This window comes from Myxocyprinus asiaticus, chromosome 16, assembly GCF_019703515.2.
Source record: "Myxocyprinus asiaticus isolate MX2 ecotype Aquarium Trade chromosome 16, UBuf_Myxa_2, whole genome shotgun sequence".
In the NCBI taxonomy this organism is placed as follows: domain Eukaryota; kingdom Metazoa; phylum Chordata; class Actinopteri; order Cypriniformes; family Catostomidae; genus Myxocyprinus; species Myxocyprinus asiaticus.
Genome location: NC_059359.1, coordinates 4,188,516 through 4,212,393, shown reverse-complemented (window position 1 = coordinate 4,212,393; position 23,878 = coordinate 4,188,516). Strand labels below are relative to the sequence as shown.

At 36.8% G+C, this 23,878-nt stretch overlaps 1 protein-coding gene across 1 annotated transcript in view; it reads right to left on the bottom strand.

Annotated features, from left to right (window-relative positions):
* nek10 (NIMA-related kinase 10) overlaps positions 1-23,878 on the bottom strand; it is a 34,743-nt gene that overhangs the window by 1,679 nt on the left and 9,186 nt on the right. Inside the window, exons 13-32 of the mRNA XM_051721397.1 lie at positions 23,266-23,490; positions 20,772-20,911; positions 19,839-19,900; positions 19,652-19,726; positions 19,485-19,549; positions 19,187-19,289; positions 18,880-19,008; positions 18,645-18,782; positions 18,256-18,301; positions 16,062-16,183; positions 15,866-15,968; positions 13,036-13,111; positions 12,762-12,891; positions 12,436-12,506; positions 8,070-8,265; positions 7,733-7,838; positions 7,002-7,050; positions 6,878-6,909; positions 6,694-6,794; positions 6,365-6,475 (exon numbers count right to left, since the gene is read on the bottom strand). Of these exons, the coding sequence (XP_051577357.1) occupies positions 6,365-6,475; positions 6,694-6,794; positions 6,878-6,909; positions 7,002-7,050; positions 7,733-7,838; positions 8,070-8,265; positions 12,436-12,506; positions 12,762-12,891; positions 13,036-13,111; positions 15,866-15,968; positions 16,062-16,183; positions 18,256-18,301; positions 18,645-18,782; positions 18,880-19,008; positions 19,187-19,289; positions 19,485-19,549; positions 19,652-19,726; positions 19,839-19,900; positions 20,772-20,911; positions 23,266-23,490 (2,080 nt within the window). The remainder of the gene's footprint in view (positions 1-6,364; positions 6,476-6,693; positions 6,795-6,877; positions 6,910-7,001; positions 7,051-7,732; positions 7,839-8,069; positions 8,266-12,435; positions 12,507-12,761; positions 12,892-13,035; positions 13,112-15,865; positions 15,969-16,061; positions 16,184-18,255; positions 18,302-18,644; positions 18,783-18,879; positions 19,009-19,186; positions 19,290-19,484; positions 19,550-19,651; positions 19,727-19,838; positions 19,901-20,771; positions 20,912-23,265; positions 23,491-23,878) is intronic.

Sequence of the window (23,878 nt, the reverse complement as noted above, 5' to 3'; positions counted from 1 at the left end):
ATGTCGTGGAAAAGTTCATTTATTTCAGTAATTCAACTCAAATTGTGAAACTCGTGTATTAAATAAATTCAATGCACACAGACTGAAGTAGTTTAAGTCTTTGGTTCTTTTAATTGTGATGATTTTGGCTCACATTTAACAAAAACCCACCAATTCACTATCTCAACAAATTAGAATATGGTGACATGCCAATCAGCTAATCAACTCAAAACACCTGCAAAGGTTTCCTGAGCCTTCAAAATGGTCTCTCAGTTTGGTTCACTAGGCTACACAATCATGGGGAAGACTGCTGATCTGACAGTTGTCCAGAAGACAATCATTGACACCCTTCACAAGGAGGGTAAGCCACAAACATTCATTGCCAAAGAAGCTGGCTGTTCACAGAGTGCTGTATCCAAGCATGTTAACAGAAAGTTGAGTGGAAGGAAAAAGTGTGGAAGAAAAAGATGCACAACCAACCGAGAGAACCGCAGCCTTATGATTGTCAAGCAAAATCGATTCAAGAATTTGGGTGAACTTCACAAGGAATGGACTGAGGCTGGGGTCAAGGCATCAAGAGCCACCACACACAGACATGTCAAGGAATTTGGCTACAGTTGTCGTATTCCTCTTGTTAAGCCACTCCTGAACCACAGACAACGTAAGAGGCGTCTTACCTGGGCAAAGGAGAAGAACTGGACTGTTGCCCAGTGGTCCAAAGTCCTCTTTTCAGATGAGAGCAAGTTTTGTATTTCATTTGGAAACCAAGGTCCTAGAGTCTGGAGGAAGGGTGGAGAAGCTCATAGCCCAAGTTGCTTGAAGTCCAGTGTTAAGTTTCCACAGTCTGTGATGATTTGGGGTGCAATGTCATCTGCTGGTGTTGGTCCATTGTGTTTTTTGAAAACCAAAGTCACTGCACACGTTTACCAAGAAATTTTGGAGCACTTCATGCTTCCTTCTGCTGACCAGCTTTTTAAAGATGCTGATTTCATATTCCAGCAGGATTTGGCACCTGCCAACACTGCCAAAAGCAACAAAAGTTGGTTAAATGACCATGATGTTGGTGTGCTTGACTGGCCAGCAAACTCACCAGACCTGAACCCCATAGAGAATCTATGGGGTATTGTCAAGAGGAAAATGAGAAACAAGAGACCAAAAAAATGCAGATGAGCTGAAGGCCACTGTCAAAGAAACCTGGGCTTCCATACCACCTCAGCAGTGCCACAAACTGATCACCTCCATGCCACGCCGAATTGAGGCAGTAATTAAAGCAAAAGGAGCCCCTACCAAGTATTGAGTACATATACAGTAAATGAACATACTTTCCAGAAGGCCAACAATTCACTAAAAATGTTTTTTTTATTGGTCTTATGATGTATTCTAATTTTTTGAGATAGTGAATTGGTGGGTTTTTGTTAAATGTGAGCCAAAATCATCACAATTAAAAGAACCAAAGACTTAAACTACTTCAGTCTGTGTGCACTGAATTTATTTAATACACGAGTTTCACAATTTGAGTTGAATTACTGAAATAAATGAACTTTTTCACGACATTCTAATTTATTGAGATGCACCTGTATATATATACACACACACACACACACACACACACACTGGCAGCCAAAAGTTTGGACTAATGTACAGATTTTGCTTTTTCGGAAGGAAATTGGTACTTTAATTCACCAAAGTAGCATTCAACTCATCACAAAGTATAGTCAGGACATTACTGATGTAAAAAACAGCACCATCACTATTTGAAAAAAGTCATTTTTGATCAAATCTAGACAGGTCCCATTTCCAGCAGCCATCACTCCAACACCTTATCTTTGAGTAATCATGCTAATTTGATCATTTGGTACTAGAAAATCACTTGGCATTATATCAAACACAGCTGAAAGCTATTTGGTTCATTAAATGAAGCTTAACATTGTCTTTGTGTTTGTTTTTGAGTAGCCACAGTATGCAATAGACTGGCATGTTTTAAGGTCAATATTAGGTCAAAAATGGCAAAAAAGAAACAGCTTTCTCTAGAAACTCATCAGTCATTCATTGTTTTGAGGAATGAAGGCTATACAATGATTGAAATTAAAAATGAAGATTTCATACAAAGATGTTCACTACAGTCTTCAAAGACAAAGGACAACTGGCTCTAACAAGGACAGAAAGAGATGTGGAAGACCAGATGTACAACTAAACAAGAGGATAAGTACATCAGAGTCTCTAGTTTGAGAAATAGATGCCTCACATTTCCTCAGCTGACAGCTTCATTGAATTCTACCCGCTCAACACCAGTTTCATGTACAACAGTAAAGAGAAGACTCAGGGGTGCAGGCCTTATGGGAAGAATTGCAAAGAAAAAGCCACTTTTGAAACAGAAAAACAAAAAGAAAAAAGGTTAGAGTGGGCAAAGAAACACAGACATTGGACAACAGATAATTGGAAAAGAGTGTTATGGATCTTAACCCCATTGAGCTTTTGTGGGATCAGCTAGACTGTAAGGTGTGTGAGAAGTGCCCGACAAGACAGCCACATCTATGGCAAGTGCTACAGGAAGTGTGGGGTGAAATGTCACCTGAGTATCTGGACAAACTGACAGCTAGAATAACAAGGATCTACAAAGCTGTCATTGCTGCACGTGGAGGATTTTTTAATGAGAACTCTTTGAAGTAGTTTAAGAAGTTCTGAACATTGTTTTCAAATTGTAATAGTAATTTTTCACGTTATTAATGTCCTGACTATACATTGTGATCAGTTGAATGCCACTTTGGTGAATAAAAGTACCAATTTCTTTCCATAAGAGCAAAATCTGTACATTATTCCAAACTTTGGCCTCCAGTGTATATATATATTATTGATTACATTATTAACTAGATAAACTTGACAAAGCCTTGTCTGAAAGTTTAAAGTAGTTTTAAAAGTTTGAATTTTGATGGTTGCACAGACAACCAGCTAGCTAGATAAAAAGTCAGATAGACAGATGTTACTAGGCATTGCTAGCATGTTTCAGCATGTTGCTAGGTGTTGCTAGTATGTTGTTAGTAGGTGCGTCCTAAACCGCACATTTCTGCACTATTCTACACAATTTTGTAGTGTAAAGCCCTATTCGGACGGCAATTATTTTACATGGGGATGTGAGGTAATTCCAGCATTTACAGGGGGTTATCAGTGATTTTATTGCTGTCCGAATCTGAAACGTCTGTGTTTTTCTCTCACCTCCCGTGAGAAAATTCCTAGCCAAATTACCTACTGTTTTTTGACAAACACCAAGGTCATGTGGTAATTTAATTACCGTCCGAATCCACATCACTGAGTTTATAATACAAAAGGCGTTTTGGAAATCCTTTTTGACCACTGCTAAGTGCCCTATGTTTGTGCTGCGCGTGGTAACAGCCGCTCCACCACAGTGAGTGGGAACTCTTAAGCAGAAGAGAAAGAAAAACAAGAACCAGATCACGTAAACTTTTGAAATGGTCCATTATTATGGCACCAATGTAATAAAATTGTAATATATCAAATTTTAATGTAGAAACGTTTACTAAATACATTTATGTATACATAGGGCTTGCATGACTTTTCGTTTATACGGGTCGAATAGTCCCAGAAAAGTTGCCGGGTTAATGTCTATCTTATTTAAAAGGTTTCATTTCCACCTCCACTTTTTAAACGCTGACAGTTTTCAAATGATATCTGTAATTTTTATAGATAAAGCAAAAAGCCATTTTTACCATAGCTCCACAAATGTCATTTTAACTATCTTTACTGTTCTTGATATGTGCGGCTTAGGAGAGAGAGCACGCAAGTGGCGCAGCTGAGGTGATGCAGGTGACTAAACATGCGTACCTTTTTGACAGATTTATTTGGCTGCGTTGATAAACAGTCTTGTCCCTACAGTTTCTTGATTCGTTTAATTGCTCTTCGCAAGAATTTTGGCTTGCTCCGTATGTGAAAATGTACACTGTAAATGTCCGCAGTGCTTTGCAGTGCAATTCCCTCATGCTTTAAAAATGAAATTTTCACTTTAGCATAATTCCAAACATATTTAAACACAAATACAGAGGACACAGTTTGTTTTATCACAGAGGAGCCATGAAAACTTTGACAGACATCACCCTGAGAAACAATTGCCATCCGAATAGCGCTTAAGTAGTACAACTAGTGCGTTTACAGTGAAAATACAACAAAAAGAAGTGTACTACGAGTACACAGATGATGCAATTCTTCAGCCTTAAAAAAAAAACGGAGTGTGGAATGTTGGAGACTTCATGCACTCAGTGCTCGTGGCTTGCCGTTTGTACCGGAAGGGGCGGAGTTACCTGGCTGCGTTGCTGGTCTGACAAAACAATTGTAAATAATGGAGACTGTAGCAACTAGCGAAACTTCTATGAAGACAGCACCTTACAAATGAGTTGAATGCTTTACCATCACCCCACGCTGTGTGAATATGTACATTATTTTAAATATTAGTGTTAAATTGAGTGGCAATATCACGTGTGCTTGAAACATCATTTCCATCAGCTGATAAACAGCGAATGCTTCTATGTATTAAAAACTTGAAGTGTTCCATTTGGTAGTGGGATGATACTAAACTACATGGCTGAGTGCATAGTGTATTCTGCAAGTGCATAGTGTATAGTGTATGTTGTGACACAGCTAGGCATTGCTAGCATGTTTTAGCATGTAGCTAGGCATTGCTTGCATGTTGTTAGGCATTGCTAGCATGTTTTAACATGTAGCTAGGCATTGCTAGAAAGTTTTAACATGTAGCTAGGCATTGCTTGCATGTTGTTAGGCATTGCTAGCATATTTAACATGTAGCTAGGCATTGCTAGCATGTTTTAGCATGTAGCTAGGTATTGCTAGAATGTTTTAACATGTAGCTAGGCATTGCTAGAATGTTTTAACATGTAGCTAGGCATTGCTTGCATGTTATTAGGCATTGCTAGCATATTTAACATGTAGCTAGGCATTGCTAGCATGTTTTAGCATGTAGCTAGGTATTGCTAGCATGTTTTAGCATGTAGCTAGGTATTGCTAGAATGTTTTAGCATGTAGCTAGGTATTGCTAGCATGTTTTAACATGTAGTTAGGCATTGCTAGCATATTTTAGCATGTAGCTAGGCATTGCTAGCATGTTGCTAGGTGTTTCTTGCATGATTTAACATGTAGCTAGGTATTGCTAGCATGTTTTAGCATGTAGCTAGTTATTGCTAGCATGTTTTAACATGTAGCTAGGCATTGCTAGCATATTTTAGCATGTAGCTAGGCATTGCTAGCATGTTTTAGCATGTAGCTAGGTATTGCTAGCATGTTTTAGCATGTAGCTAGGTATTGCTAACATGTTGCTAGGTGTTTCTTGCATGAAGCTTGGCATTGCTAGCATGTTGCTAGGCATTGCTATCATGTTATAGCATGCTGCTAATCATTTCTAGTACGTATTAGCTTGTTGCTGTGGTGTTCTGGCCTGTTGCTAGGCATTGCTAGTCTGTTTTAGCTGGTTTCTAGGGTGTTTTGGCTAGTTGCTAGGTGTTGCTAGCATGTAACAAGAGAGAGAGAAAGAGAGAGATAGAGAAAGAAAGAGGTAGCTTAAAGCATATTACATTTATGCATTTGACAGACGCTTTTATCCAAAGCGACTTACAGTGCACTTATTACAGGGACAATCACCCCGGGGCAACCTGGAGTTAAGTGTCTTGTCTTGCTCAAGGACATAATGGTGGTGGCTGTGGGGATCGAACTGACAAACTTTTGCTTACCAGTTCTGTGCTTTAACCCACTATGCCACCACCACTCGATATTTAAAGGACTTGTTTACATTTCTTCAATGTAAGTTTATGGGATTTTTCCGAATTTTGATCACTCGTCCTGCGAAAACTGTGCATCCGATTAGTTTGAAAATATATATTAACCCGAATCAGAACAGTCTGAAGGTTTGTCCTGAATTGGGTGGATGTTGCATGAAAGCTGTAGGAGCTACAGTCAGAAATGTTAGTCTCGGAAGAATAATAATACTTTAAAATAGTTTTTACTATAACTTTGTATAGCCAACATAAGGATTTAATTTTTTATGTTGTGTGTCATAAAACTTGTTCTGGACTGATGAAATTCCTCAGTTTTGTGACTGTTAAATTTCTTTGAATTGCAATTCAAATTCCAATTGAATGTCCAGGGCTGCATTTCCCAAAAGCATTGCAAGCTTAAGTTGATCATAGAGACCATTAGCGCCAATGGTTTTTAATTATCTACTTAGGATTACAATACTTTTGGGAAATGCTGCCCTGGACTGTAAATATAAGGTGTGCTCATGCTTATAAGAACCATAATAAAAGTTGTGTGCCCAGAGTTTCTATGCATGATTTTATTTATTGCATTAAAACAGATAAAGTACCTTATTGAGTTCCACCTTCAGATTATATGGATCACTGCCGTAAGTGAACAGCGGTTTCTTAAAGCGTTCTATCACCCGCTGCTTGAAGCTGTTTTGGGGAGCTGGTGGAAGCTAAAAACATGAAAGATGGGGTGAAAATGCAAAAAATTCGGACAAAATGTCTTAAAATTACAGTTATAAAATGGATACTTCTGACTCTAAATTCAGATCGAATTGAACAAGAAATGAGCATAGCAATTAATTGTGCACAGTAAGAGCAGAAACATGAGGGTCACTTCTGATTTCATGTTGTGGAAGTTTAAAAACAAAACTTATTATCTGAATCTCACCTGAGTTATAAATATAATCTTATGCAGAAGTTCAAGAAGTCTTTGGTTCGGATCAATGATTTGTCGAACTTTTCTCTGAGATAAACAAATACCTGCCGATGCTGTGAGCGAGTGACAAACACGAGTTACACATTACAAAATTGCAAGTACAGATTAAAGGCATTTTCAGAAATATCATTAATACCTGGCCGTGTTTTTGCCTTTTGAAAGTCTCCACTGCCAAACACAAAAAAGTACCACTTTTACTGCTTCTACATAAAATCCAAGGCAATTCTCTAAAAGCAAGGCCACTGTGTGGATAAACTCACCTGACAGGGTTTAGCTCATCAGAATACTTTACACTGCACTGGACCATTTCTACACATTTTAAAGAAAGGAAACAAGCAATACTTCAATAGCAATATTCAGCAAATTCAGCGTTTGTCCCCACAACACATATTATTGAAGGACTGATGGATACTTTCAAAGCAGATAAGGTTTTCTTTTTTTAATCCCCTTTTCTCCCAATTTGGAATGCCCAATTCCCACTACTTAGTAGGTCCTCGTGGTGGCACGGTTACTCACCTCAATCTGGGTGGTGGAGGACAAGTCTCAGTTGCCTCCGCTTCTGAGACCGTCAATCCGCACATCTTATCACATGGCTCGTTGTGCATGACACCGCGGAGACTCCACATGTGGAGGTTCATGCTACTCTCCGCGGCCCACGCACAACTTACCATGCACCCATTGAGAGTGAGAACCACTAATCGCGACCACGAGGAGGTTACCCCATGTGACTTTACCCTCCCTAGCAACTGGGACAATTTGGTTGCTTAGGAGACCTGGATGGAGTCACTCAGCATACCCTGGATTCGAACTTGCGACTCCAGGGGTGGTACTCAGAGTCTTTACTTGCTGAGCTACCCAGGCCCCCTAAATATCAAAGTAGATAAGGTTGAAGTTTTGACATGCAGAGGCTGGTTTCAGTCTTAAAATTAGCATTTTGATATTACTAAAAATATCACCAGAGCAGAGGTAACATTCATTGATTATGTGTAACCTTCACTTTGTTGTTTTTCCTTTGCACTTGCTAAAACAGATGCAGAAGATTCAAAACTCTGAATCTGTGGTCCATCTTGGCCATCTTGTTCTTTCAGGCATGCACTCTGAAACAAAAACAATATACATCGAATATTCAGCCTGTATCACTTTGGAAAGAGAAAACCAGGTTTATATATTGTAGGTGAAATATAATGGCACAAAAGCGAAATACTAAATCATTGACTGTTTTCAAAGAGGTTTCTCAAACTCCCCCCAAACCTCAAACGTCTTACTTATCTCTGCATATTATGCAACAGTATTATAGGTGAAAACAACCAGAGATCTTCTGAGCTAACCTGTTGTGGACTGCACATGCTGGTCTTGTTTCTCTCCAGGAAGTACTTCTGCGCTCTCTTCCTGTCTCTCTCTGCCCTTCTCTCCAGTGAATTATAGGATGCACAGAGACTGTCCACAAACTTCATCATGATGTCAGAAATTCTAGCACTGACCTCAGTGATGTCCGGACGCATGTCTGCATTTGGAGTCAAGCACCTGAAGGCAAATGAGAACATGTAGAGAAGAACATCAGTGTACACTGGCGGCCAAAAGTTTGGAATAATGTACAGATTTTGCTGTTTCTGAAGGAAATTGGTACTTTAATTCACCAAAGTGGCATTCAACTCATCACAAAGTATAGTCAGGACATTACTGATGTAAAAAACAGCACCATCACTATTTGAAAAAAGTCATTTTTGATCAAATCTAGACAGCAGCCATCACTCCAACACCTTATCCTTGAGTAATCATGCTAAATTACTAATTTGGTACTAGAAAATCACTTGCCATTATATCAAACACAGCCGAAAGCTATTTGGTTCATTAAATGAAGCTTAACATTGTCTTCGTGTTTGTTTTTGAGTTGCCACAGTATGCAATAGACTGGCATGTCTTAAGGTCAATATTAGGTCAAAAATGGCAAAAAAGAAACAGCTTTCTCTAGAAACTCATCAGTCAATCATTGTTTTGAGGAATGAAGGCTATACAATGCTTGAAATTGCCAAAAAACTGAAGATTTCATACAAAGATGTTCACTACAGTCTTCAAAGACAAAGCACAACTGGCTCTAACAAGGATAGAAAGAGATGTGGAAGACCAGATGTACAACTAAACAAGAGGATAAGTACATCAGAGTCTCTAGATTGAGAAATAGACACCTCACATATCCTCAGCTGACAGCTTCATTGAATTCTACCCGCTCAACACCAGTTTCATGTACAACAGTAAAGAGAAGACTCAGGGGTGCAGGCCTTATGGGAAGAATTGCAAAGAAAAAGCCACTTTTGAAACAGAAAAACAAAAAGAAAAGGTTAGAGTGGGTAAAGAAACACAGACATTGGACAACAGATAATTAGAAAAGAGTGTTATGGATCTTAACCCCATTGAGCTTTTGTGGGATCAGCTAGACTGTAAGGTGTGTGAGAATTGCCCGACAAGACAGTCACATCTATGGCAAGTGCTACAGGAAGTGTGGGGTGAAATGTCACCTGAGTATCTGGACAAACTGACAGCTAGAATGTCAAGGATCTGCAAAGCTGTCATTGCTGCACGTTGTGGATTTTATGATGAGAACTCTTTAGTAGTTTAAGAAGTACTGACATTTTTTTTTCAAATTGTAATAGTAATTTTTCACGTTATTAATGTCCTGACTATACTTTGTGATGAGCTGAATGCCACTTTGGTGAATAAAAGTACCAATTTCTTTCCATAAGAGCAAAATCTGTACATTATTCCAAACTTTTGGCCGCCAGTGTACATCGAATATGGCCTTAAAGTCCGATCAGAATTATCATAATAATGAGATGAGCACACAGTGAGCATAATTACCAGTGAAAAATTCAATGATTGGTATTGGTCATTATTAAAGCTGAAGTATGTCATTTCTGTGACACTAGCACCACCAAACTGGATTGCAAAAATAAACTTTGTTTTCAAAACAGCTTTCTGAATACGCCCCCATCTGCCATTGGTCAAACAAAGAGGCAGTCACGACCCCAACTCATGCCATCAGTTGAGTAACGTTGTTCAGGCGGGTCTAAGAGGGTGGCTCAAAACAAACAAAGCAATTTTTATAGCACCACAGAGACAGTGTTTACAGTTGAGAAAATTAATCTATGAATTAGGGTTGCCACGGTGTACAGTGTTACCGGTTTTACTCTGTACAAGGAACAACGCCGGTGTGAAATTTTATACTGGGTAAAAGGGGGAAACATTATGAATGGAAATTCCAATATCAATACAATAGTCTATCAAACAGAATATCCTTAAATAAAGAATAGTTGCCTGATGAAGAGTTTGCTACCCATGATAAATGAACCTAAATAACGCATTGAAAGCCAGATTAAATTTACCAACGTATCAAATTACACAAGCAGCAAAGTACACGCACTGACAGAAGATGTTTAATTGCAGGTAACGAATATAATGTGCATGGTGGGTAACTGTAAGACGTTTCGAATTTGGAATGACACAAGAAATGCTGTTAGACACACAGAGACATGCTTGAAGAAACACTTTATTATATTTTTAAGAATAGATGATAGAAAAGCTGTCGATGCGCATGTCTGACGCGCTGTTTGTTTGGAGGCGTGCAGTCTCGTGGAACACGTATGTAAAGGTTTAGCACTCTTTCTTTGTTTCAGTCTTTTTTTTCCTTTTTTTTTTCCACTTTGTTATTTTAATTGCTTTTTTGTTTCGTTTGAAGTGCAGTTTGAATTTAGAAATGTCTTTGGTTTAAGTTTTTCGTTTTTTAAATGAATGAATTTAATTTTCAATGCAAAATTACTAAAGCAAGAATATTCATCGATCCCTCAGCAGAGTTCCTTTTTTTTTTAATAAAAATATTGTGAACATATTTCTTGCATATTGTCCAGCCCTAGGAAGGAACAAAACAAATTTATTCACACATATTCAAAGTCATTACCCTTCCGAAGCAGCTAAACTGGGTCCTGGGATAAAAGGTAATAAAACACCAGCATTAAACCCGCAACAACCCACAATAAGCGATGCATTTGCCTGGACAACAAAATATCCGATGCCCACGATGGAGAGAATGCATGGATGAAGTAGGTTCGTTGCCAAAGAGATGTTGCCCTTCACAAGTGTTGAAAAGCCATCTTTCAAAAAGTTGAACAACACACATTTTAATTGAACTTTTTCAGTTTCATTTGAATTTTTTGTTTAAATAAATAAAAAATTATGTTCATAGTTTGAAATCAAGGTGCCTTGTGTTATTGTGTAGGCTATTGCTTAACGAAAATTACCCCATAGTACCACTTAGCATCTAACCAGCGGTAATACCAGTGTTAGTTGGTTTGGATGTGAACACTGCTCTGGTGTGAAAATTATGATATCGTGGCAAGTCTACTATGAATGGCTTACTTATAGGTGTCTCTGCATATTAAGCTGCGATAGAAGAAAGTATTTTAACACAGAAAAAGTGACATACTTCAACTAAAAGTTTTAATTGAGAATGTTGACTACAATTTAGTTTGTATTAGGGCTGTCAATTTAATGCATTAATGTGGTGCGATAATTTATATAAAAAAAATATGCGTTAAAACGCAATTTATCATGTCCCCGGACCGTAATACCAATGGAGCAATTCAAGTTTGAAGTACCACCTGTTTTCAGCAGGGGGCAGTGAGCGAAACTCTGTACAGACAGAGAACAAATCACACTTAATTGACACTAGTAACAGCACAAGATGAAAACACATTCTTGCGTTCAAACAGAGATGGATGAGCACAATTCCGAATGCAGGGATCTCAGGATGTGTTTTCTAAGTTTCAAACTACGTTTAACTTGACAAGCGACCTAAAACACTGTGTTTACGACACAACGTAATCAAAGTGAGATGCTCTAAAAGAATCCGTCTGACCCATGTGTATATCGAAGCATCCTTAGAAAAGCCTTTATATAATAAATCTATCTCGGACATACTGGTGAATTCAATTGCAAAATAGATTGCTGTGGACTGTATGTTCAATAATATGGAAATTATCAATATATAGTCTTCTAAAGCCACTTTTTGTACTGTCTTATCAATGTTTAACTCCTCTGCCACAATAATGTATTGCATTTAATGGATCTGAATGATCATATTTATAATATATATTATATTTATAATTATTTAAATATAACTATTTATAATTAATCATATATTGAATTATTGTTATTTATGGGCCTTTCTCAGCTAATATTTATATATGCGATTAACTACGATTAATTTGATTAATTAATTGGCACACCATGTAATTAACTTGATTAAAATGTTGTATCGATTGTCAGCCCTAGTTTTAATGCATTTTGTGAACTGTTGATGAAGAGTTACGATGAAGCTTGCCAGAAAATTTGAATTGTTTAGCCGTTTTTTGAGGCGACAGGCTTACTTGACGAAACTTAATATTCTATGACTGTCTGTGGCAGCATTAAAATGATAAAATACACAAATAAAGATATTACACACTTAGGGTGCATTTTGTTAACTTTGTACTAGCGCTAAGAAAGCTTTCATGTATGTCAGGAAGTGTACAATAAATGTGAAACTGCCCAAAACATTCATGGTGTTCTGACCAAAATCACTTTTCTTAACAATTTCTGAACTTGTAAGTGGGAACTTTCCTGGAAATAAAAATCTAATCAAATTATTAAGGCAAATCTTACCATTCAATCATGTCTGTGACTCTTTGAGAGAAGCCTTTGTCTTCTACTGGCTCGTAGACTGCTTCCACGATCTAAAAACATGTAAAACAAAATCACAGCTGAATATTTTTGATATTTCATATATTGAAATAAATGTAGCAGGCTACTTTTGTAATGTAGCTTGTTGTGTGTTCATGGTTATATTTATGGTAATATTATTACATTTCAATGTTTGATTTTAAGGCTATTTGAAAATTTTGAAGATTTTAAGAATTGTTGAAAAATGTCTCTTTTAAAAAATTCAATGTCTCTATGGATTTTTTCTATACAAACTAAAAATCAGTCACCTTGGTAGCGAGCGACAGCATGTTTGCGCTGTAGAACGGAGGTGTCAGAGTTACCATCTGATAGAGGATACAGCCTGCAGCCCAAACATCTGCCTTCTCACCGTACGGCTCATTTTTCACAATCTCTGGACTGACACACACACACACATACAAAATAAACACATATGCTCAAACACTTCATCTCGACTCCAATAAATGTTCACCTGGTCTTGGCAGGTATTCAGAATGTTATTTAAATAAAAAATAAAAATAAAAAAAATATTTCAGTACACACCAGCAATACAGTATTGTTCCAACAACTGACGTCAGCTTACTGTTCTCCTGTTTCTGTTTTGCAAGACCAAAGTCAGCTGGAATAAAAGATTAACTTGGTTATAAAGTTTTTTATATACATGTACAGTGGCAAGAAAACGTATGTGAACCCTTTGGAATTAGCTGGTTTTCTGCATTAATTGGTCATAAAATGTGATGTCATCTTCATCAAAGTCACAAGTTTAGACAAACACAATGTGCTTAAGCTAACAACACACAAACAATTATAATCTTTCATGTCTTTATTGAACACATCCCATTAAACATTCACAGTGTCTTGGAAAATGTAAGTGAACCCTTGGATTTAATAACTGGGCAATCCTCCTTCGGCAGCAATAACCTCAACCAAGCGTTTCCGGTAGTTGCGGATTAGACCTGCTCAACGTTCAGAAGGAATTTTGGATCATTCTTCCTTACAGAACTGCTTCAGTTCAGCCATATTCTTAGGATGTCTGGTGTGAACAGCTCTCTTGAGGTCATTCCACAGCATCTCAATTGTGTTAAGGACTGGGCTCTGACTGGGCCACTCCAAAAGGTGTATTTTCTTTTTTTGAAGTCATTCTGTAGTGGATTAACTTGTTTAGGGTCACTGTCCTGCTGCATCACTCAACTTCTACTGAGCTTCAGCTGGCACACAGTCACCCTGACATTATCCTGTAGGATATCTCGATAAACTTGGGAATACATTTTTCACTCGATGATGGCAAGTGGTCCAGGCCCCGAAGCAGCAAAGCAGCTCCAAATCATGATGCTACCTCCACCGTACTTCACCGTTGGGATGATGTTTTCAGGTTGGTATGCGGTGCCCTTTTTACCCCATAAGAAGTGCTGCGTGTTCTTCCCAAACAATTCAACCTTAATTTCATCAGTCCACAAAACATCTTCTAAGTAGCGTTGTGGAGTGTCAAGATGGTCTTTGAAAAACTTCAGGCGCACAGGAATGTTTTTGTTGGAAAGCAGCAGCTTCCTTCATGGTGTCCTGCCATGGACACCATGCCTGTTTAATGTTGTCCGTATAGTAGACTCATGAACAGAGATGTTAACCAGTTGCAGTGATTCCTTCAAGTCTTTAGCTGTCACTCTAGGGTTCTCTTTTACCTCATTGAGCATTCTGCGGTGTGCCCTTTGAGTCATCTTGGCTGGACAGCCACTTCTAGGGAGAGTACCCACAGTACTAAATCATCTCTTCATTTATAGACAATTTGTCTAACTGTGGACAGATGAATATCTAAACTCTTCAAGATAACTTTGCAACCCTTTCCACCTTTATGCAAAGCAACCATTCTTGATCGTAGGTCTTCTGAGATCTCTTTTTCTACGAGGCATGGTCCACATCAACAGATGCTTTTTGTGAATAGCAAACTCAAACGTTTTGAGTGCTTTTTATAAGTCTAAGTAGCTCTAACCCACATCTCCAATCTCGTTTCATTAACTGGGTGCCAGGTTTGCCAACTCCTGACTCTAATTAGCTTTTGTTGATGTCATTAGTCTAGGGGTTCACATATTTTTTCCAACCTATATTGTAAATGTTTGAATGATGTATTCAGTATGTATAAAAACAATACAATAACTTGTGTTATTGGTTAAAAAAGAAAGTGTGTGTTTATTATTGTAATATTTGTACAATAACTATAACTATGTAAACCAGATTTAAGACACATATATACATAAGTGCAAGTAATTCCAAAGAGTTTACATACTTTTTCTTTCCACTGTATGAAAAGACCAGCTTAGACAAGTATGAATTTCTGTCCTGGTGAAGGATGATAAGAAACATAGTAACTTGGCGCAATAATATAGAATGTGCAGTCACAGGTGTACGTAAATCAGCATTTTAAACAGCTTCAAACACAACCCATCCAATCAGAATTGAGAGTCGGAGGAACTATACATTTTATAATAGTCTTTTTAGAAGGGTATATGGGTGTTTCTTCAACTTCAGGTACTCTCACTTGTTTATTTAATTTGTCTACTAGCAATGCCCAGCAGTGTATGTACATGCATCATAGGACAGGAGATTTATGTCATTTTTGTAATTTTTTTCTGAAAGTCATGAAAATTCCCAGCACAGTGTCATTTCCAGCACATCTCAAATTCTGTATTGTGTTTAAAAGTATTCTGTGCTGTAAATGACATTTTTAACGTTTCTGAAATTTAATTTCATGACTCCTTTGTCTTGCCAAGGCCAATTTGATTGCTAACACTTTATGTATCCTTAATACACACAATTAAATGATATTTTCACACATTTTTTGCATAATTTGGCAAAATGACAGCTTGATTGGAAATGACGCTCAATAAAACTAGTCTGCTCACAAGTGATATTTCCCTTGATTTTTCTCTGTTTTGTCTCATATTTCATCTCAAGTATGCTCTTTACTGACACTTTTGTCCACTTTTGAAAAAAACTTTTTTAGGGGCAAAATTATTTGGTGTGGTGGAAATGACGCCACATCTGTGGGACAGTCATAAATTGCGAAAAATTTATAGAAATCATTTTCATAAAAAATTATTTGTATTTTTATAATGTATCTTTATTGTTTAATATTTAAATGTCAGGAACAAGACTAAAACAATCAAATCTATTCATAAAAGTCATTTGAAAAGTAACTAAAAAACGATGAAGGCCTGGTAAAAAGTTTCCAATTGAACTTTAATGTAACACAAAGAAAAAGTTGCAATCTGTTGCCCGAATTAAATTGCCAAGTTGAGAAAACACCCATATAAAACTTTATTTATAATATAATGTGTGTAAAAATCGACAAAAGACATAAAAGATCATATTAGCTCACTGATGGTGACTTTATCTCTCTCTCCGAGCATGATATTATTGGGAGTGAGATCTCGATGGAGGATCCGTTTCTCCTTGTGTAAGTATCTCAACGCCAGACATATCTGTGAAGGGTTCAATATCAAGCGAGATTATTCACTTTTCACACTTATTTTGCTTCTTGTTCAGATGAAGTCTGCAGCAGGTCAGTTCTTCACCTGTATGAAGATGTTCCACACTCTCTCCTCAGTGAACATCTGCTGTTTCTCTTTGAGAGAGTTGAAATGTTCCGCCAGTGGAGCGCCTTCTATCAGTTCCATCACAATGTACAGTTTATCAGCTGAGACAGAACAAAACTAGTTATTAGTTGTTAACAATATAAAATGTTGAATATACTGTGTATTTATACAGCAAAATCCAAAAGTCTGAGAAAACATTAAAGATATGTCACAAAAAAAAAAAAGTCTAATAAGTTTTATATAGTTTTTGTTTCAAGTTTTTATTTAAGTTTCTTCACACAGTTTTTCTGAGAAAATTTTAATTGTATAAATGTAATTAAAATCTACTTAATGACATAAAACTGATTAAAGTGAGTGAGTAAATTTAACTTAAACATTTCAGTTACTACAGTAACTTTTACCTGCAAATCTGATGTACAGGGTACTTCAATACATTTTGTAAAATTTAAATGAACTTTATATTGGAACATTTCACATTATGAACTTTCCTTATAAACACAATAAATAATGTACAACATGACATATGAATGGGCTGGTAAGCTTAATGCATGCTGTGTAGTCTATTAGACAACATCACCTTGCATTACAGGTGACAGAATCCAGATATACAGCTACTCACGCAGACCTGAACTTTTTGTGCGCAAAACACGATGACGGTAACAATCAACAGATCATTTTTTTATCATGAATTGGTCATTTTGAGTATAAAATGAACTTCAGACTTCACAAAACAAGAATTTACCAAATGTAACAACAAAATCAACAATAAAAATGGTGTAAATAAACTTGCAAAGAATGAAAGCTCATTCATTATTCAAGCTTAGTGCATGCTGGGAACACCAGCTTCAAAAAGTTAAGTAAAATGTACTTATTTATTTGCTAATTTGAGTAAATTTCACAGGTAAATAAAATAACTAGGATTTCTACTTTAGGACTGATACATGACGCACTGTAAAAACAACAAACAATCATGAATAATATTTACTTATAAGCTAGAGCAATAATTTTTACATGTTTGAATTGAGTACAAATGTAGAATTTACTTAAAGGGATTAGTTCACCCATAAATGAAAATTCAGTCATTGTTTACTCACCCCTGTGTTGTTATAATCCCATATGACTTTCTTTCTTTTTCTTAACACAAAGAGAGAAATTGTGTAATATTCCGAATACTCTGAAAAATAAGGCTGGGCATAGAAATGCATCAATTCATCGTCTACAAACTCTTCATGTTTAGTAAGTTCTGTTCTCTGTTTTGTGTGCATCTGTGTTGTGTTCTGTTGTCACTATCACTGTGGAGGACCTGTTTTTAGATAAACAAATTGAGTTTTCGCTTGAACGCCCCAATGTCATGAGGGAGCTGCATGAACTGTTGCTCTCGTGCCCTATCATGAACACGCACAGGAGATCAACAGTCAGTGAACATTTTCACTAAATAATACATTAGATTTTGGTTTGTTTCTCACCAAACCTTATCGTATTCTTTCATAACAATCATGAGTCTCATGGAATAATTTATTAGAATTCTGAATTATACTTTTGTGTTCTTTTGAAGCTTGAAGAGGTGGTCACCATAAACTGCCACTGTATGACATCACTGAGCAACATTTTTTTTGTGTTAAGAAAAAGAAAGAAAGTCATATAGGGTTATAACAACACAGGAGTGAGTAAACAATGACTGAATTTTCATTTTTAGGTGAACTGTCCCTTTATTATTTTCAAGTTCATGCTTTAACTTATTCAATGTAGAAAGTACCTAATCTTTTCTGCTGTTTATTTCACCACAAAATATATTTTTTCAGTGTGAGAGTTTTTCCATTTAAACCTGGAAATACATAGTTTTTGGGAAATACAAATAGTTTTTACTTTTTAAAAATGTTTAAATTTGTCAATTTTAATGATGTAAAATGAAGAATAAATATGTATGATTTTGATTTCTATTTGACTAAGTAAATTTATGACAAAGCACAATTCTTACATTTTTTTAGTTCAACTTTTCACTCAATTATACTAATAAATTAATTTCCAATGAAACATTTTGCATTAAACAAGAAAAATAAAAAATAGAAGCATTTTAACCAGTCCTCTCAGACTTTTGAACCCCACTGTATAGTCAACTTGAAATAATATTTATATATGAAAACAGAGGTCACAAAAGGATACTTATACTTACTTTCTAAAAATGTTTTGAAGTATTTTACAATGTTTGGGTGTGACATCTGAAAGAAATGATAAAGAATTTAACAAAATTAAAAACACTCTATTTTTAGGACAAATGAAGCCATTTAAAATGCTGATAATCCTGTGACTACACTTTCTATATTAATGCATAAAGACGCTATGTTGATTGGCAACTGTAATCAGCCTACAGTTAGGCTAATGAACTGTATTACTTGGTGGAAATAATTATTTATTCCAATGAATACCATTACATTTATACTATAAATTCTAAATAAACATTGGTATCTTTTATCGTATTGTTGTTGCACCATTTTATTAAAGCAGTAAGCCACTCGAGGTTGTGAGTTAAAGTGATTTTACTACAGTTCTCTGTTTTTGAACCTGTTCTTTAATGATGGTCAGCTCAGAAACAATCTTCTCCACATTTCTGTCTCTTGAGCACTTGTCTTTGCCAAAGGCAGGATTATGAAAGTTAACCTCCTTCAGTGCCAGATAGTTCTGCCCGCTCTGCTTACGGACCTGTGGAACAAAAACAACTGTGAATGAGTCCATTTAACTGTCATCTAATAATGTGGGATAATAACTAGAGGAATAATTCAGCAAAAATCAGCTTCACCTTAAAGACGCTGCCAAAAGCACCACTACCCAGATGATCCAAAACCGCATAACCGTTGATAACTCTCAGCGGAGGGCGATTCTGATTCACCATCTCTATGTTTTCCCTGAGAACATCCAACTCTTCCTTCTACAGATAAACCAACTCATAGTGTAAACATTTCAAGAGGTTTGGCATGAAAAGCTATTTCTTAGTGAAGCGTTATAGGAATAGTTTGCCCAAAAATGAAAATTCTGCCATTATATTTACAAGTTCAAATCACAAGATCTAAGTCAGGGTAAGTATACAAAAATCATCAGTATCTTACTGAAAAGAGGGTGATTTTTTCCTGTAGTGGTTCATATGCCGCAATATCTCTTACATAATGGCCAACATCAATAAACATCTCAAACAACTCTGGGGAGAACAGTCTGAAACAAACAAATAAACAAACAAACAATGCTTTAAAAATGTGTGTGGACTCCATTCAAAGCTATCACTTGGATTATGAAATTAGAAATAATCATTTATAAATGTAATAAATGCATGAATAACTATTTTTCGTTTCTAAATAAAACAAATTGAAAAGAAATTAATAAAGAAAAAGAAGGAAAAAATATGGATACCTTTTAAAATGATGTCTATTGCGTTCCATACTAAAAAGGAAACGTAGAGCCCTGAAAGCGTAACACTTTAGAAAATAAGCAACAAAATTAAAAAGCGATTAATATATTTCATATAAAACCTTTTTAAAATTGTAAATCACTTTTGCATGTATTCACCAGTGACATACCTGTAGAGATCTTGCCTGAGGTCCGTTAAAGCTTTGTGGCAATATCAGTTTGCTGATTATATACACACCATTCTCCTAAAACAAAATTAAAGCATGAATGTAAGTGGGATACTGTAGACTGATATCTTGATTCAAGAGTAAATAGAAAGTGTAAAAGCAAGGGAATGAGTGAGAAGAAGTGTGCTACCTGCACTACGTTATGTGCTGTCGTGTCATCCAAAACAAGCTCAGTGATCGCAGCACAGCATGCTGGGAACAGGAACAGGGATTAAAAGAATATTCCGGGTTTAATACAAGTTAAGCTCAATCGACAGCATTTGTGCATAATGTTGATTACCACAATCAATTTCGACTTTCTTTAAAAAAAGGAAAAATCGGAGTCACAGTCACATAGTGAACGGGTTTTACTCAACCACCACCTCTTATACAGTTTTTTTTGTTTAACACGGTATCCGTGTTATGCATCCCTAATTATAAGCTTCACATTTCTGCCTTTAAATGCTCCACAAATTGGCCCCATTCACTTCCATTGTTAGTGCCTCACTGTAACTTCGATTTTTGCTTTTTGTTTTTTTTAAGAAAAGGAGGGATGCGTGCTGAGTGACTCCAGCCAGGTCTCCTAAGCAACCAAATTGGCCTGGTTGCTAGGGAGGGTAGAGTCACATGGGGTAACCTCCTCGTGGTCACGATTAGTAGTTCTCGCTCTCAATGGGGTGTGTGGTAAGTTGTGCGTGGATCGCGGAGAGTAGCATGAGCCTCCACATGCTGGGAGTCTCCGTGGTGTCATGCACAATGAGCCACGTGATAAAATGTGCGGATTGACGGTCTCAGAAGTGGAGGCAACTGAGACTTATCCTCTGCCACCTGGATTGAGGTGAGTAACCGCGCCACCACGAGGACCTACTAAGTAGTGGGACTTGGGCATTCCAAATTGGGGAGAAAAATGGGATAAAAAAAAAAAAAAAAAAAAAGGAGGGACGAGTCAAAATCATTTTTTTGGGTAATCAGTAGTATGCCACAAATGCTGTTGAGTGAGCTTAACTTGTATAGAACCCGGAATATTCCTTTAAACCGTTCATTATTAATCTATTTAATTTTAATAAAAATGATCTCTTCTCACCTGCCTGTAGATTCATGGTGTTCTCCGCAGTCTCTTGAGGGCTCACCTCCGCTGACACGTGCTGTCTGTGTATTCTGCCTGCTGCATTAGCACTGGAGAGAGTGTCTACGGTGGAGCGATCGGACACATATACTTGCTCACTGGAGAGAAAATGTTGCACGACTTCAAACAAGGGTTGTCAACATGTTTATTACAATTAATGAATGTGATAAATAAATCACATATTTAAAGGTGCACTCAGTAATATTTGCATTGACAGTATGTTGTGCTGACACCTAGCAGCGTAGATGCAGTATCATGCAAAAACAGAAGTTCCCAGTTACTGAAGTCATTGTAAAAAATGTGCTATTCACAGTCAGTCATGATTAAATTATTCCTAGAGAGAAAGCAGCAATTACAAGGGATATTCAGCTGTTCTCCTATTTCTTTTTGTTTAAAAGTTTAACATTTGACAAAAATAAGTGAGTTCATCTTTAATCATGCCCCCTGACCCATAGTTACATTTTGTAACTGAATGGGGGGAGGGGGTGTCTCATAGTGCTGAAAACTATGAGACACGATGCAATGGCCAAAGTCATCAATCTGCATGTGTACACTGATCAACAATTAAGACATTTTGAAGATGGAATACAATAACACGCTCAGCATCATGGCCGGGTCTATGGCTAGGGAGGGCACTGCCCCACTCGATTTGCCTTAGGCCCTTCCTTAAACTTCTGATGCCCCCGCCCTGACTGACAGCGAAATGATCAACGATCAGTACCGGCACTGTTCAGCATGAAGGGCGTTTTCAGGCATGTCACATGTTTTATTTATTAAAACGGGCTAAAATTGTTACAAATGTTGCTATTCTCCTTGGCTCGGTTCACTTTCACGTGGCAACATTTCAAAACAGACCAAAACTGTGTTAATGAAAGTCTCGTGTGAGCAAACTGTCCCCTCACTGGTCAGAACGTAAGTGCGCTTTTCAAATGCTCCAAATGAGCCAGGTGTGAAAACGCATACCAAGTGCACCACGGGACAGACTGACAAACGCAATGGCGAAATGGATTGCTTTGGACTGTATGCCAGTGATAGGCTTATGGTCAATAATATGGAACTAAAGTAAACAACGTATTGACTTCTAAAGCCACTATTTGTAATGTCTATTTAACCCTTTAGGCTCGGATGGAGAAAAAAAAAAGATTGTCAATATATAAATAACTACAGTCTTGACCAACACAAAATAGGTATCGTTTGAAAGCTTAGAAGCTCTACTTCCCAATGCATGCAGGCATTATGACCAAAACTGAACAAGTGCTTTGAAATTTGCAGACAAATCAGAAGTGTTCAGTTTTGATAATTTATAAAAGATAATTGCACTGTACATATTATTGCAATCAGTCAAAACATCAAACTCCTCAAATAGCCGTGTGTCATGTTTTTCGAAAGCTCTCGAGTAGAATACAACCAGATTTGTTTTACTCACAGACAAAAATATAGCGAGTAATAGCTAAGTATATGTCTTTGACAATTTTGCTGGTGTTGCTTATATGCCGCGTTTTTGCTTCATGAAACATAAACAGAACATAAAAAAAATCACATAACATCACTTAAGTGATTATCTTTCAAACGAGCCCACACACAAGGTAATCGGATGCATAGATCATTAGATAATCCACATGAAGCACAATGTTTCATATGGCCACCAGGAGATGGCGCCATGTATATGAATGATGCAGGCTCATTAAGTCAAAAGACATCTCATTACTAAAATCATGTCTCCATGCTATGCATATTAGTCATTGTTGTGTTTGCATGTGTAATTAGTTTTTATGTACAATTATTATGTTTTATTTGTTTGGAGAAGCTTTTGGACATGTTTATGATCAATTATATTTGTAATGCTATACATTTTTATTTCTTTGTCGTATCAACACAAAATTTTTCTCAGATACAGTTGACATGATTGGGAACTAAACAAAAGCAGTTTTTCAGAGCCACCTTATTTACACCCAGAGATATATAATAACAAATTAGAAAAATAAGAAATAAAGTAAAATTTTGGCTTAATTTAATTTTTTCAGCAGTTTCTTAGGCTGAGAGTCTCAGAATTTATCATAATCTATATCATTAAAAAATGTGAAAAGTTTTCTTTACAATGATACCAAACACTTGACACTCCTTTTTTGTTTTTGTTTTGTATAAGCCTTTAATTTTGGGTATGCCACTGAAACAGGAAATCTTTAAAAACACCTTCAGAGCTTAAAGGGTTAATGCATTGCTCGTCTGCAACAACAATGTAATATCTTTGATTTATCTTCATTTGGGAGCTTTTCCTCAGCTAATATTGATGTTTTCAATTAGTGGATATTGTGATTAATTTGATTAGTTAATCAGCATATCATGTAATCCATTTGATTACAGTTTTTAATCGATTGACAGCACTAACAATAACATATGTTGCTTTGTCAAGCCAGCATAATCCATGTGAACTGACTGCATTGAGACGCACCCATGCAAGACACGCAGCAGTTGTTGCACGCCCCCCCACGCTCGGATCTCAGCGCTAGAGTCTTTATCCTGACACAGCTGCACGAGGACCCACACGGCGCTCCACAACAGCTTGATGTGTTCAGCGTGCAGGAGACTGAGCAACACAGGCACCCCATCACACTGACGCAGCTGCTCTCTGACGCGGTGAACGCAACACAGCAACCGCAACAGCTCTGCACTCAACCTGAGAGAACAAACATACAAATGCATGATGGAGAAATACAGGGGGAGTTAACATCCATGTACATGTTTTTAATCAAGATTTAAAGGTGAAGTCTGCAATTTCAGTGCCACTAGTGTCTACAAAAGGAACCTCAAAAATAATGACCGTTTTCAAACAGGTTTCCCGAACACTCTCCCCAAACAGACAGACAGTCCCACCCAAGAAGTTGGTTGAAATGCTAAAATAAACAGAAGAATATTTCTGTGCGCCACAAAACCACTCTGTTTAAATTTTTCTGTAAAAACCATAAAAAAAATGGCTTACTTATAGTCGCAAATTAAACTGATATTTTAGTTTGACACCAAAAAAATAAAAAAATTAACACACTTTACCTTTAAAATCTCTGAAT